This window comes from Rhinoderma darwinii, chromosome 7 (genome assembly GCF_050947455.1).
Source record: "Rhinoderma darwinii isolate aRhiDar2 chromosome 7, aRhiDar2.hap1, whole genome shotgun sequence".
In the NCBI taxonomy this organism is placed as follows: Eukaryota; Metazoa; Chordata; class Amphibia; order Anura; family Rhinodermatidae; genus Rhinoderma; species Rhinoderma darwinii.
The window spans coordinates 11,618,207-11,633,982 of record NC_134693.1 but is presented as its reverse complement, the minus strand read 5'-3'; the positions used below and the strand labels follow the sequence as shown (position 1 = coordinate 11,633,982).

At 44.0% G+C, this 15,776-nt stretch overlaps 1 protein-coding gene across 1 annotated transcript in view; it reads right to left on the bottom strand.

The window, feature by feature from the left end:
* Positions 1 to 1,051: 1,051 nt before the first annotated feature.
* The window catches only part of PGM1 (phosphoglucomutase 1), a 29,106-nt gene continuing 14,381 nt past the window's right edge, over positions 1,052 to 15,776 (bottom strand). The window contains exons 2-11 of the mRNA XM_075832758.1: positions 14,982 to 15,144; positions 14,258 to 14,404; positions 12,385 to 12,510; positions 11,771 to 11,961; positions 10,955 to 11,109; positions 9,449 to 9,564; positions 5,243 to 5,378; positions 3,998 to 4,181; positions 3,633 to 3,767; positions 1,052 to 1,298 (exon numbers count right to left, since the gene is read on the bottom strand). Coding sequence (XP_075688873.1) covers positions 1,209 to 1,298; positions 3,633 to 3,767; positions 3,998 to 4,181; positions 5,243 to 5,378; positions 9,449 to 9,564; positions 10,955 to 11,109; positions 11,771 to 11,961; positions 12,385 to 12,510; positions 14,258 to 14,404; positions 14,982 to 15,144 — 1,443 coding nt within the window. The 3' untranslated portion in view covers positions 1,052 to 1,208. The remainder of the gene's footprint in view (positions 1,299 to 3,632; positions 3,768 to 3,997; positions 4,182 to 5,242; positions 5,379 to 9,448; positions 9,565 to 10,954; positions 11,110 to 11,770; positions 11,962 to 12,384; positions 12,511 to 14,257; positions 14,405 to 14,981; positions 15,145 to 15,776) is intronic.

Here is a 15,776-nt window from a genome sequence, read left to right as displayed (position 1 = left end):
GTGGCACTATCTACAGAGGGCACTAAACTTATGGGGGTACAAACTGGGGAGCTAACTTCTATGTGAGGGCATAAACAGGTCCTAACTTCTATATGGGGGCAAAAAGTGACGTTTTCTGCAATTTTTTTACTGCCGCCGTGAGTCCCCACGCAACGTGGCATACTAAGTCTGTCGACCGAAGGCCCACATAAACCTGGAGCCGGCCCTGCCCACTGGGCCTCATTTATCAAAACAATCTAATGGAAAACAACCAACCAATCACAGCGGAAATGAAACTCTAGCTCCGATTGGTCACTATGGACAGTTTTTCCTTTAGATCGTTTTGATCCACGAGACACGGCAGCCCACATTTATCAATGTATTTGCTCCAAAGTAGCGCCTTATCAATGTGACATATTAACTATTGCACTAGATTTTAGCGCCAATACTACCAAGAGTTAAAAATGTAAAAAAGTTATGAAAGTTTAGATTAAAGTTATTAAAAGTGTAGAAAAAGTACCATTATTTTAGCCAGGGTTAGGCTAGGGCTACACAGCGACTTAACTGCGCAACAAGTCGCGTGGCCATAGATCACGGTCACTCTGTTTACAGAGGTAATAAAAGCTTTGCGACCCACAATCCACGAATGGAAGAAATCCAAACCCGCGAGTGTGGGGAGGACCTGAGGGGGGCGGAGCATGACACCAATTCACAGAACACCAAAGAGAATCCCTGTGTCATGCTCCGCCCACCTGGCCCTTCTCTAGGCATAACAGAGTGTATCACTTTTGTCCGGAGTGTCCTTTTAAGATAGACCTTCAGCCAATCGATGGCAAGTGTCTATGTTTACATGAGCCTTTTTTTACTGCAATCTTGGTTATCGCTGCAAAACTGCCGCAAATTTGCTGCGATTACAGTAAAAAAAAAAAAAAAAAAGCGCATGTAAACATAGCCATATTGCTTCAGGTGGGGTCCAGCCGTGGGCTCGGGTGGAGCAGAACGTGGGCTCGGGTGGAGCAGAACATGAGCTCGTGGCCCAATTATAATCATCTGAAATAACAGGACAGGAATCCCCGTTTTCAAATATCTTTACTCTTCCCTTTCTCCATCCCTGGTCCATACGCTTGTGACGGGCGCGCTGCTCGGACCGGACAGGGACACTATGGGCACATTTATAGGCATCTAAACAAAAATAATACACTTCTGAGGATGAGCTGGCGCTCGGGGCCTTATGTTATGACAGTGGGGGCTGCGCGGCCCGTCCGTTCTTGTAATTTGGAGATCTTCAGTGCAATTGTGACGAGGGGAGCCAACATGACCTGCGGGGAGGATCGAAAAAGAGGATTCATTAATAATGGCCAGCGCCCCGGCCACGAGGGCACATACACAATTATATACTGTAGCGATGAGTGATGTACATTTAGGTTTGTTTTATCTTCTTTTCACAGGACGTCATTTGGAAAGGGGTGCCAAAACTTTTGCAAAAGACTGTAGGGGCAGATTTACGAATACTGTAAACCAGTAGAGTAAAAATTCTTAATCTGGCAATCAATACGTGCCGGATTATCAAATGTTTTGGTCTTGGATTATTGGACGACCATAGAAATGATATAAAACGAATTTTTAAGAGATGAAAGCACAAGATAAAAGGTTGACACGAATCTGCCGACATCCCTGCTCCGGGTCTTGTGAGTTTCCATATTACTTCTATGCTGAACTATAAAAATGTCTGGATTATTGGGTGCCGGATTAAAGGAATTCCACTATAAATTGGCCCCTTTCTCGAACACAGACCATAATTGTTGTCGATGTCGGTAATGGCATCAGTGGGCGGTCATCATGTCGAGTTTAAAGTGAAGTGGTAATGAAATTCAAGCTATTGCTCTAGGTTATCAGCCATATAGGTTTCTATTTTACAAATCGAAGATCTGTGTCTGTGAATATATTTAAAAAATGTGTCTAATCATATATGAAATTAATCAACATTTTAAGTGCTTTTGAAAGGTGGGGGGGGGGGGGGGTAAGTAGAGGATCAGACTAAATGTGTCAACTCCTCGGTGCCCCCACAACTGTACACGCAAATATGCCTGCAATGGACTGTACTTAGGATGGGCACAACTCTCCTCCCCTCTTCAACCCACCAACCACCCAAAAAAATTACCAAAGATCCCCCCCCCCCCCCCCTCCAGAGCCACGTGCATTGTTTTTTATGGGGTTTGACGTATTGTTCGATTTTCCAATTTGTAACTACTTGGATATAAAAAAAAGTGAAAGCGCTTCATTTATTTCCCCCCCCCCCATCCCATTTTATTATACTAGACCCGCGATGTGTCAGAGCTGCTTAAAAACTACAGGAAACGCGACCGTAGCCAAAAACCACAGCAGAGAACAGGAAGGAATTCAACCTTGGCAGCGTAAGGGGAGAGACACTATCTCGGGAGCAGAAGAAAGACATTAAGAATTAAGAACTCATTCGAGGTTGGATTCCGGCGCTGCGCGGCGTGGACTGAACTGCGGCGTGCGCTTAACGAGGACATTGTGGGCTTACAAAAGGTTAATTGTGGCAGGAGGTAAAACCTGATTAAAATGTCGTTCATATTGTAAAAGACTAAACGAAGTTACGCAGCTTTTCACGCGGAGAATAATCGGCTGGCACAAGGAGAGGCGCAGGTGCGGGGACTGGAGAAATGAAAAGGATCCGCTAATCAATTTCCTGTTTTGGAACTTAATAACATTAGGAACAATAAATTGGGGATTTGCAGCTACACACAGGTTGGGCGCTGTCCTGATTTAGCTGCTCATAAGGAGACAGAATGGGCAGCAACAGAGCCACTCCAGGGACCAGGAGGGAGCCCGGCACGGACCACTCCAGGGACCAGGAGGGAGCCCGGCACGGACCACTCCAGGGACCAGGAGGGAGCCCGGCACGGACCACTCCAGGGACCAGGAGGGAGCCCGGCACGGACCACTCCAGGGACCAGGAGGGAGCCCGGCACGGACCACTCCAGGGACCAGGAGGGAGCCCGGCACGGACCACTCCAGGGACCAGGAGGGAGCCCGGCACGGACCACTCCAGGGACCAGGAGGGAGCCCGGCACGGACCACTCCAGGGACCAGGAGGGAGCCCGGCACGGACCACTCCAGGGACCAGGAGGGAGCCCGGCACGTACCACTCCAGGGACCAGGAGGGAGCCCGGCACGTACCACTCCGCCACTGCAGGGACCAGGAGGGAGCCCCGCACGTACCACTCCGCCACTGCAGGGACCAGGAGGGAGCCTGGCACGTACCACTCCGCCACTGCAGGGACCAGGAGGGAGCCTGGCACGTACCACTCCGCCACTGCAGGGACCAGGAGGGAGCCCGGCACGGACCACTTGCCAGATTTAAAATACAGTGTTTGGGAGGGCGGCATTTCCTATAGCATTCCCTTTTTCAGTTCACGTTACCACAGCCCAGACGCCAATTTTCTTGCATAATGTTACTGGGAGGCATAAGATTCATTTTTCGGCACCTCTAGAAGCATTCTGTAACCCAAAAGCTACTACCCTTCTCTGATGAGTATAAATAAGACCGAACAGGCTTTCCAATTCATGGATTCTGTGTTAGTACAAGGCTCATTCTCTAGAATAACTTGCAGGTTGTATTGTAGTACCTGAGGGTCCTCGTATATTTTGGGGGCGTCCTTCTCGTAGCTGTCTATATACAATCGTACAGTCGCTCCGGCGCTGCCGGTACCGCTCAGTCTGAAGATAACGCGGGAGCCATCGGTAAAGATGATCCTTAACCCCTAATAACAGATGGATACGATGTTTGACACGATGACAAAGTGTTTGCAGCAATCATTAGGATTAAAAGTTTTAGAATTGGCAGCCAAGAACAATGGTCTCCAACCTGCAGATCTCCAGCTGTTGCAGAGCTACAACACCCAGCATGCGCTGACAATGCTAGGAGATGTAGTTTTGCAACAGCTGGAGAGCCTGAGGTTGGAGACCATTGTTCTACTCAATGTACACGCACCTGGTTCCTGGAAATACTTCCATCCACTGGATCGCTATATTCAAAGTTATCAGCTTTCTCAACACTGTAAACCTTGTCCCCCACAGAGAACTTCTGCCCAATGAATGAGCGGTCAAACATGAGCGCCTCCAGATCTTTCATCATTTTGTTGGCTCCCTCAGAATCAACCTCTTCATAGTCGTACCTATAAAGCAGGAAAGGGGAATAAAATTACTATACAATCATCACTGGCAACCTCAGAAACAAAGAATTCTATATTAGGGACCCGAACCCCTTTAAAATGTAAAAACAAAATAAAAAGTTAGGTCACTTTGCACATACATTTCATTACTTATCTTGTACGATACTCCAGAGCTGCACTCACTATTCTGCTGGTGGAGTCACAGGATCAGTACAGGATAAGTAATGTAATGCATGTACACAGTGACTCCACCAGCAGAATAGTGAGTACAGCTCTGGAATATAATACAGGATGTAATTTAGGATCAGTACAGGATAAGTAATGTCATGTATGTACACAAAGATACATCCTGTATTATACTCCAGAGCTGCACTCACTATTCTGCTGGTGGAGTCACTGTGTACATACATTACATTACTTATCCTGTACTGTTCCTGAATTACATCCTGTATTATACTCCAGAGCTGCACTCACTATTCTGCTGGTGGAGTCACTGTGTACATACATTACATTACTTATCCTGTACTGATCCTGAGTTATATCCTGTATTATACTCCAGAGCTGCACTCACTATTCTGCTGGTGGAGTCACTGTGTAGATACATTACTTATCCTGTACTGATCCTGAGTTACATCCTGTATTATACTCCAGAGCTGCACTCACTATTCTGCTGGTGGAGTTACTGTGTACATACATTACATTACTTATCCTGTACGGATCCTGAGTTACATCCTGTATTATACTCCAGAGCTGCACTCACTATTCTGCTGGTGGAGTTACTGTGTACCTACATTACATATCCTGTACTGATCCGGAGACTCAGGATCAGTACAGGATAAGTAATGTAATGTATGTACACAGTGACTCCACCAGCAGAATAGTGAGTGCAGCTCTGGAGTATAATACAGGATGTAACTCAGGATCAGTACAGGATAAGTAATGTAATGTATGTACACAGTGACTCCACCAGCAGAATAGTGAGTGCAGCTCTGGAGTATAATACAGGATGTAACTCAGTATCAGTACAGGAGAAGTGCGACCTGGATTTGGACCACGACTGTTACCTGGTGAAGAAATTACGTCCATATTTTTGCCAGTGATCTTTCAGGATGTCTTCTACACTCTGTTTTCGTGTAGCAATGATCGATAACCAGGCGAGAACAGCCCACAATCCATCCTTTTCCCTGATGTGATCCGATCCTGTAAGAATACAAGCAACAAAAACCTTGTAGTCAGAGGATATAGAGGGATATACACGGATGTATATAAAACTGCAAAAATATCAGCCACTTGTCACATCCCGGGAGGTCCAGCACCTCAAACCCTCAAAAATGTTTAAAATGAGCAGGTCCTGGTCCAGTATACGCAAGGCCCGCCATACATTAGTGATTTCTTTACGACACATCTGAGCAAGATCTCCAGCAGCACAGATTATTTAAGGAAAAAGTATATTTGACTTGTCCACTAAAGTGAAGAGCTGCATGTGACCGGGACACTCATGATGCGATGAGGTAAATAGAGACAAGTGGGAGGTCAGACAGAGTTACATGGTGGAAGCTGCAAAGTCCACAGCAGCACAGAGTATTGCAGGAGAGCAGTATCCTAATGTAGTTTGGGCAAGTGACTGTCCACTCACTAAGTTAGTGAGGACAGAGCCGCAAGTGACAGGGGCAGATTCACGAAGGAAGGAAATATGAACAAGTGGAGTTACATAGTGAAAGAAGCATAGTCCACAGCAGCACAGAGTATTTCCAGAGCATATAACCTGATTTTGTGGTGGGTAGTGTGACCTGTTCACAGAAGCTATGGTGTTATTAAAGAAACTTAAAATTCTGCCCTCAAGTGGTCAGTGGGGCTTAGGACACGCTAGACATCTGTATTGAATAGAGATTGTTGGGGGAACGGGAAGACGCCGCGCTAAAAATAGACGGTGGAATATCTTCCAATAATAACTTCATTACTCCTCTGTGTACCACAATTACACTGCCCTCTGTCATATACAATTTGGGGCTTGGATAAATATCCATAAAAAACGCTGAATTTAATTTGTACATCTGTAAAATAATAAAGAAAGACGAAAAAAAGAGAAAGTCGCACAAAGCAGTCGCCAAATCAAATGTTTATGTACGAAAGGTCTCGGCAGGAAGGAAAGTGTGTGGTCAGTCTCTTGTTCATACATTACAAAGAACTAGAAGAACGCCGCGGCCTCCTCACGGGTCACCAGGCACAGCGCCGTACACTTCACTGGACCGGGATCAGAGGACTGCAATCCCTGGCACAGCCACTACCTATATGTATGGCGCTGTGCTCGGTAAACTATGAGGGGGGCCGCGGTGCTGATCGCCATAGCCCCACCAATCAGCTGATCAGCGGGGGTGCTGGGGGTCAGACTTCCAGCGATCGGATATTGATGGACCTATTTAAACACAATGCCGTTCCCACCAGCTCTAAGTGCGCTGGAAAAAAAATAAAAATTCCTTGAATTCTGCATCTGGTAATCCAAAAAGACTGATAATCCGGCTCTGCTCTTCAAGCCAGAACTTCAATATGGAATTCCACAGAAGCAGAAGACGGAGCAGAGAAAACAATGAGAAAACTCCTGTGATTAAAAGACCAATGTAGAAGAAGATATTAAATTAATATTTTATTTTTTGCTCCTGGTCTGCCTGACGTTTCTCTACCCACACACACGTCTATTCTAGGACCATCTAATAATCTGGAATATTTGATAATTCAGCATTTATCAGGCTGCACAGATAGTGAGTTATATGAATTTTACTTTATTAGTGGAGTTTTGTAACATCATTCCAAAATGGCCTTTACAGACAGTGTCCAACTCTGAGCACCATCTTTAATTTTACATATAGAATTAATCTATATAAAAAATTGAGTCACTGTGTACATACATTACTTATCTTGTATTATACTCCAGAGCTGCACTCACTATTCTGCTGGTGGAGTCACTGTGTACATACATTACATTACTTATCCTGTACTGATCCGGAGTTACATCTTGTATTATACTCCAGAGCTGCACTCACTATTCTGCTGGTGGAGTCACTGTGTACATACATTACATTACTTATCCTGTACTGATCCTGAGTTATATCCTGTATTATACTCCAGAGCTGCACTCACTATTCTGCTGGTGGAGTCACTGTGTACATACATTACATTACTTATCCTGTACTGATCCTGAGTTATATCCTGTATTATACTCCAGAGCTGCACTCACTATTCTGCTGGTGGAGTCACTGTGTACATACATTACATTATTTATCCTGTACTGATCCGGAGTTACATCCTGTATTATACTCCAGAGCTGCACTCACTATTCTGCTGGTTGAGTCACTGTGTACATACATTACATTATTTATCCTGTACTGATCCGGAGTTACATCCTGTATTATACTCCAGAGCTGCACTCACTATTCTGCTGGTGGAGTCACTGTGTACATACATTACATTACTTATCCTGTACTGATCCTGAGTTAAAGCCTGTAGTATACTCCAGAGCTGCACTCACTATTCTGCTGGTGGAGTCACTGTGTACATACATTACATTACTTATCCTGTACTGATCCTGAGTTATATCCTGTATTATACTCCAGAGCTCCACTCACTATTCTGCTGGTGGAGTCATTGTGTACATACATTACATTACTTATCCTGTACTGATCCTGAGTTATATCCTGTATTATACTCCAGAGCTGCACTCACTATTCTGCGGGTGGAGTCACTGTGTACATACATTACATTACTTATCCTGTACTGATCCTGAGTTACATCCTGTATTATACTCCAGAGCTGCACTCACTATTCTGCTGGTGGAGTCACTGTGTACATACATTACATTACTGATCCTAAGTTACATCCTGTTTTATACTCCAGAGCTGCACTCACTATTCTGCTGGTGGAGTCACTGTGTACATACATTACATTACTTATCCTGTACTGATCCTGAGTTACAGCCTGTAGTATACTCCAGAGCTGCACTCACTATTCTGCTGGTGGAGTCATTGTGTACATACATTACATTACTTATCCTGAGTTACAGCCTTTACAGCACGGACTGCAGCCACAGTTCTGCAGGCTTTAGAGCTGAAAGCTCCCAGCATCCCCTGCTTGTTTGGTGTCTGTACAGAGCTTGCTCTGGTGATTTGCATTATGGGAAGTGTAGTCTTTACACAAGGTACTGTACAGGCATTTGATGTTGAAAAACAAACCATTCCCTGCATAATAGGTGCTCAGTTAAGCTGTTAGTAGTGAGCCTCAACCAGGTTCTTGATGGTTTCCAGTAACAAGCAGCAGAATAGTGAGTCCAGCTCTGGAGTATTATTCAGGAAATAAATCAGGATCAGTACAGGAGAAGTAATGTCATTTATGTACACAGTGACTCCACCAGCAGAATAGTGAGCACAGCTCTGGAGTATAATACAGGATGTATCTCAGGATCAGTACAGGATAAGTAATGTAATGTGTGTACACAGTGACTCCACCAGCAGAATAGTGAGTGCAGCTCTGGAGTATAATACAGGATGTAACTCAGGATCAGTATAGGATAAGTAATGTAATGTATGTACACAGTGACTCCACCAGCAGAATAGTGAGTGCAGCTCTGGAGTATAATACAGGATGTAACTCAGGATCAGTACAGGATAAGTAATGTAATGTATGTACACAGTGACTCCACCAGCAGAATAGAGAGTGCAGCTCTGGAGTATAATACAGGATGTAACTCAGGATCAGTACAGGATAAGTAATGTAATGTATGTACACAGTGACTCCACCAGCAGAATAGTGAGTGCAGCTCTGGAGTATAATACAGGATGTAACTCCGGATCAGTACAGGATAAGTAATGTAATGTATGTACACAGTGACTCCACCAGCAGAATAGTGAGTGCAGCTCTGGAGTATAATACAGGATGTAACTCAGGATCAGTACAGGATAAGTAATGTAATGTATGTACACAGTGACTCCACCAGCAGAATAGTGAGTGCAGCTCTGGAGTATAATACAGGATGTAACTCAGGATCAGTAATGTCATGTATGTATACAGTGACTCCACCAGCAGAATAGTGAGTGCAGCTCTGGAGTATAATACAGGATGTAACTCCGGATCAGTAAAGTTTTTTACAAAGTGACTCAGGTTTTTATGTGGATGAGATTTATACATAATTAGTATAATTGCATTTAATAGGTAAATATACACTATAATTCACCTATATACAGTATCTCATGTGGTAATCTCCCAGGATTGCATCTTACCGGTTCCGAAGCTTTCCTCTCCGCACAGCGAGAGTTTATTTGCATCCATTAAATTTCCAAAGAATTTCCAACCAGTCGGAGTCTCGTATAAAGAGATCTTTGTAGCTTTTGCCACTCTTTAAAAAAAAAAAAAAAGGGAATGAAAACACTGGATTATGGTTTTCACAGCTCCGCTCGGAGTCACTCGCTCTAATTAAGCTCCAGTTTCTTTTTTTTATCTCACTTTGCAAAGTGTTTTTACTTCATATATATTTTTTAATGAAAGAAAAGGTTTCACGTGCCGACACGACATGTAATAAACACGTACAGTTTTTTAAGTTTTATGGACTCACAAATCCAGGCCTCTTCTCTCTCACAACTTTTATTTTCCTAGTCGTCATGGCGACGCAGGGACGGAGACGTAATACAAGGACGGTGTGTTTAGCTGGTCACATATTTTAATCTTGACTTTAATATTTATTGAATGTCACAATCCGACACGTTGTGTTTTTACTGGATTTGGAAAAACTGTATCATTAAAATGGGGACACGAGGAAATAGGGGCTTATGGGTATTTAAGGATATGTACTGTGTTTTAATGAGACGTCTATGATAACCGCCTCGGCTCAAAAACTTTAGAGGGGGTGTCCAGTTTAGAAACCACATTTCCATACCCCCTATTAGGGGATTCTGAGATGATAGAGGGGGGTCCTCTGCTCTGGATCCTCATCTCTTAGTCAGAGTGGAGAGCGGTTACATAGAGCGTCCCTGGAGGACCTGTCCTGCATTACATACACACATAGATATGAATGGACACGGTGTAATGCCTCATTTCCCCTGTGGAGGCGCTGCAGGGAAACTGAACACTTCCTGCCAGCTTTCCACAGATTACAGCTGATCGCTGGGGGTCCCAGCAGTGGGACAATGATCTGCTCATTGTCAAGAGACCCTTCTAACAAGTAGGGATTGTCCAAAGCGGAGAATCCCTATTAGTGGATATATTTAAAGGAGAACTACTAGAATAAAATATAAAAAGCCATTAAAAATTTAGAAAATGGTTCTGAAATGTCTAGACAGATATAATTACCTGAATTTATTAGCACAAAGCCTGAGGCTCTACACCCGACAGAAATCAGAAAGGAAGATGTTGTCCTCAGAATCTCTCAGTAGTGCAGCCTCAGGCTTTGGGCCTGCAACTTCAAGTGCTCATATCTCAGCCTGGAATTTAGATATTACCCAAAGAATTGAAAATGTTTTAATGTACACTAAATGGCCTGTTGAATAATCTTTTTATAGGTCTACTTTAATAAAGAGGGATGAAAGGGGGAGGGGTCCTCCAGGTAGGATGACTGGAGGGGGGGGGGGTGTCTTTTCTGTCTGATGGAATCCATCCTCACACATTGTGGTCGAGTCACGGTTTTGCTTTGGCTTCCAACGAAACGCAGCTGTTTTGCAAAAAACTTGACAACTGAAACACGTGGCATTGAGCTCTATTGTTGCTTCCAAGGTACAATATTCCCATCTTACCTGTCAAGAGCTCCGCTGGTTGGCATGCTCCTTGCCAATCCACGAACACCCGTCTGCTGGAAGTAGGGAATACTAAAAATATTAGCTGCAATCACAGCCACGGAGTCTGATGGGTTAACAAAGAAGCCGTTTTTGCCGAGGATCATGTTCCGGTCCTGATGACAAAGAGAAAGATTACAGACTAGATAAGAAAAATGTTACACCGAAATATAGGAAATGGAACCTCAAATAGTAACTGTGTGTAGTCTTTCGGTTTTACTCTAGACTCCTCCTGCCGTCACTGAGCAGGAAGTAGCTGTCTGACCTTTACCATGGTTAGCCATATAAATTCGAATGAGGCGGATTCTAATATCACCCGGTCACTGGGCAAGACGTAGCTGTCTGACCTCTAGAATCAGCCCCGTTAGAATTTATATGGCTAACAATGGTAGAGGTCAGACAGCTTTTTCTTGCCAGTGATATTAGAATTTATGTGGCTAGCCATGGTAATATCACCCGGACACTGGGCAAGAAGTAGCTGTCTGACCTCTACCATTATTAGCCATATTAATTCTAATGGGACTGATTCTAATGTTACCCGGTCACTGGGCAAGACGTAGCTGTCTGACCTCTACCATTGTTAGCCATATTAATTCTAATGGGGCTGATTCTATTGTCACCCGGTCATGGGGCAAGAAGTAGATGTCAGGCTACATCAATTGTCAGCCAACTCTAATGCGGCTGATTTTTCTGGTCACCCAGTTAATCAAAGGGTCATCCTCAGCTCTCCTCAAAGTCAATTACAAAAGGAGAACCCTCCCATGTCGTCCTGCTTACCCCATCTCCATCAAAGGCCGCACCAAAGTCATGTTCTCCGGTCTTCATGGTCTCTACCAATTCTGATGCATAGGTTAAGTTTGGATCAGGATGGTGACCCCCGAAGTCTTCCAGTGGGATGCAGTTTACTGCAGAGTTTGCAGGGGAACCAAGTTCCTCACAGAGAATTTTCTTCACGTAGGGTCCAACAACTAGTTGAAAAGAAAGAGGTTAATCTTAATGTAGAATCATCCTATATACAGTGATCATAACCTACTGTGCAAAGACGGGATATACTGAACATGTTAGAACTTACTGCACATCAGACACGGTTTAGGACTTAGGGGCATTATACATAATTATTGTGGTGCCCCCACTTCAACCACAGCTCATCAAAATGGATATTTTTTAAAGGGGTTGTCTTATAAGGCAACCGATATCTATAGGTCTGGCCTGAGAAGTCTTCCCCTAGTAAAATCAGCTGTTTGTCGGGGGTGCCAAGAGTCGGACCCACAAGGATTAGCTGATCTCCCGGGCAGCCTGCGACAACCCCTTAAATGCTCTAATGAGAATCAAACCTCTTACGGGTTTATGCCATAAATGCCCATTCTATCGTCCCGCGGTGGGCACATTACCTCCATGCATGGCATCGATTCGGATCTTAAGCCTGGTCTGTCCGGAGAGCAGTTCTTTTAAGGCACTGAAGTCAAAGATGTTCCTCAGCATGTTACCGTACGCCTCTACAGAATCCACAATCTCAACTGCAAAGCAAGAAAACACAGACAAGATAAGGGGTCAGAGGCCAAGGACAATGGAAATGACATGAGAACATCTAGAAGGACAATTCATTTAAGGAGGACCGGTCACGTCTTCTAATGTGTCTTTATTAGTAAATACTTTTATTCCCCATGAAATAATAATTCTGGAACATATTTTCTTTGAATTCAGCGTTGTGCTGTTCCTCTGTTACTCCTCCTGGAAATGTATGAATAAACTAACAACTGGGTGCTACTATTCCCCTTGTCAAAGGGGCGTGTCACTACACAGTCTCACACGGTCAGCACTGATTGGACAATGTCAGTCTATGTAGGGACACACCCCCAACAGTCAATTTAATCATACATTTTAAGGAGGAATAACAGAGGCAACGGCACAATATAAAAAGATGCTCCAGAATTGTTAATTCATGGGAAATTAAAGTATTTACCAGAACAGACATGTCAGAAGAGGTGACAGATCATCTTTAATCTGCTTTGAAGCATCAATTAATATCTTCAGTCCAATTTCCCCTCTGTAGACATCCCCCAACCCAGAAAAATAAACATAGACCGGGTTTTCAGGCAATGAGCTGCCACAGTAGTCATTACACCACCCACATGTGCCAAGCAGTGATAAATATTAAAGGAGCACTCCGGGGAAACTGATACAATGGGAGAAGTCAGCCTCAATTTGCGTAGAAAACTGGCGTACATACTTTGCACCAGATTTATTATGAGTTTTAGACACTTTTTGCACCTGACTAGACGGTTTTGAAGAGAATCTAGAAAAAGGGGTGTGGCTTAGTAAAAAGGGGTGTGGCTTAGTGAAAAGGGGTGGTGGCTTAAAATGTGCCCAATTTGGGCCCAAATTGTAGTGTGAATTATTGGTCTAAAGTAAGCCAATCAAGAGGAGACATAAGGAAGAGAAAAAATTCTGTCTGCAAGATTCAACAAATTCATCATACAGCGTGCCCCAGTGTGATAATTTTGGCGCATCTTCGGTCCGCCTGGTTTAGTTTTAAGCGGTGCTTAAGACCGTAATTATAAAATCGGCTGCAGTGCGTTATGCTTAGTGCGGAGGTTACAGGATCGGTGCACGACACAGGGATTTCAAAAACACCATAGAAAAATATCCTTGTGTCATGCTCCGCCCCTCAGGCCTTACAATATTTCTAACCGGATCGGTTTTGTCAAGAATGTTTCTTTAGTGAAGTGAATGGATTTTTTTATAAACCTTATGTTGTAATATTAAAAAAAAATAATAATAATTAAAGCAAAAAACGTGATTTAATGTCGCCATTTTTCTTGAGATTTTTTTTTCCTAGAAAGACGCCTCTTATCTATTGTCTGGTTTTCCTGTAGTTTCATTCTTTACCGTGATGGGAACATAACCGTACATTGGCGTTACCTGGTCCATACATTTATTTATTTTTACATAATTTTTTTAAAATATTTTCGCACAGAACTTAACGGCGGCAGCAATTCAGCTCCCCAAGATACGGCTCCATAGCATGTGAACACACCCGTAGGACTCCTGCGTATGACCCTATACGGTGGCACATGGAGTCCCAGCTCATGAATATGAAGCCATAGGCACTTGGTTTTCGTATGAATCTGTAAAAAACGACCTCTGTCTGCAACCTAAGGGAAACCGGGGTACAGCATGGTCCTATAGAAGTCTACGGGGGCCGTATTATGTATCTGTAACATGGCCGCGTGTAAACAGGACACAGACCGGGCACCGTCTTACCTGTAAATGGCTTAAACTTATTCTCCAAATCAAACTGCTGCTTCCCAATGGTTGATAAGTCGACTTGGAGGTCGGGACAGATGGCGTATTCCTCGATGGTCTTACTGAGCTGGAAGATTTGATCAGTGATGGCTTCGGGTGCCGGGCCTGGAGGAAACATGAGATCACTTAGCACGGATTGACCCCTCGTTATGCAGCACCTGCCAAAACCTTATCTGACCTGTCACCCTCGTCTAATCTGGAGCCCCCACCGACAACGAATGACGAATATAAAAACTGTAAACTTCCTTTACTCCGGCATCCAACAATCCAGTAATTCTCTCTATTACAGAATGTCCCTATAATAAGGGATTTGTCCACACCGGAGGCAGGCTCGGAGGTCATAGTCATTACAGGAGGTTTCAAAAAGTTTTGTACAACGCACTATGAAAAGTTCTGCAATTTTCTAATATACTTTGTTTAAATTTATAACCGTTTTAAAGAACTCTGCTTACTGCCAGTGAATGGTAAGATTGATGTTCACATCCAGAGGCTGAAAACACATACCTCACAGCTGAGGGTTTGTTACAATTGTATTCAGTCCAGACATTCCTCTGTGAGATAAATATATATGCAGCACAAATCTCTCTCCTGACCTGATAGTTTGTTACAATGTATCAGCCCGGAGTTCACAGTCTCCATCTAAGATCAGGTTTGGCAGTTACTTGAAAAGGATTTTTCTCACCTCCATTGGAAGTGTTGAACTTAATGCCAAAGTCTCCATTGGGGCCGCCGGGGTTGTGACTGGCCGTCAATATTATTCCACCAATAGCTTTGATCTTGCGGATGATGCAGGAAACGGCTGGAGTGGACAGGATGCCGTTCTGCCCAATGACAAGCCGGCCAATCTGAAACACAAGACGAGATAGGTTAACGTTATATTCGGTGGACAAATATTCAGCAGGAAGCGGAAAAATAACTCATTATTTAAATTTTTTTTAACCTTAAGTTTAGAAAACCCTTTTCCATACATCCTATTAGTGAATTGTGAGTTAGAGGGGGGTCCTCTGGTCAGGATCCTCATCTCTTGGTCAGAGTGGAGAGCGGTTACATAGAGCGTCTCTGGAGGACCTGTCCTGTCCTGTATTACACAGACAACACATTGATATGAATGGACACTGTAATGCTTAATTTCTCGTGTGGTGGCGCTGCTGGGAAATTCCACACTTACTGCCAGGTTTCCCCACAGATCACAGCTGATCGCTGGTGGTCCCAGCAGGAGGAAACGTTATAATAATCTTATTTATACAAAACCCTTCTAACAAGCTGAGATTGTCCAAAGCAGAGAACCCCTGTAAGATTTAACCCCTTCCCAACATCCGAAGTATATATATATATGGCGCACGTCGTGTGTGTGTGTGTGGGGGGGGGGGGGGTATGGAGCCCGCTCCATAAAACGAGCATGTCAGCTGTGTCTTACAGCTGACACTTCCAGGTAACGAGCGGGATACCGCTCATTTGACCCGTTAAATGCTGCAGT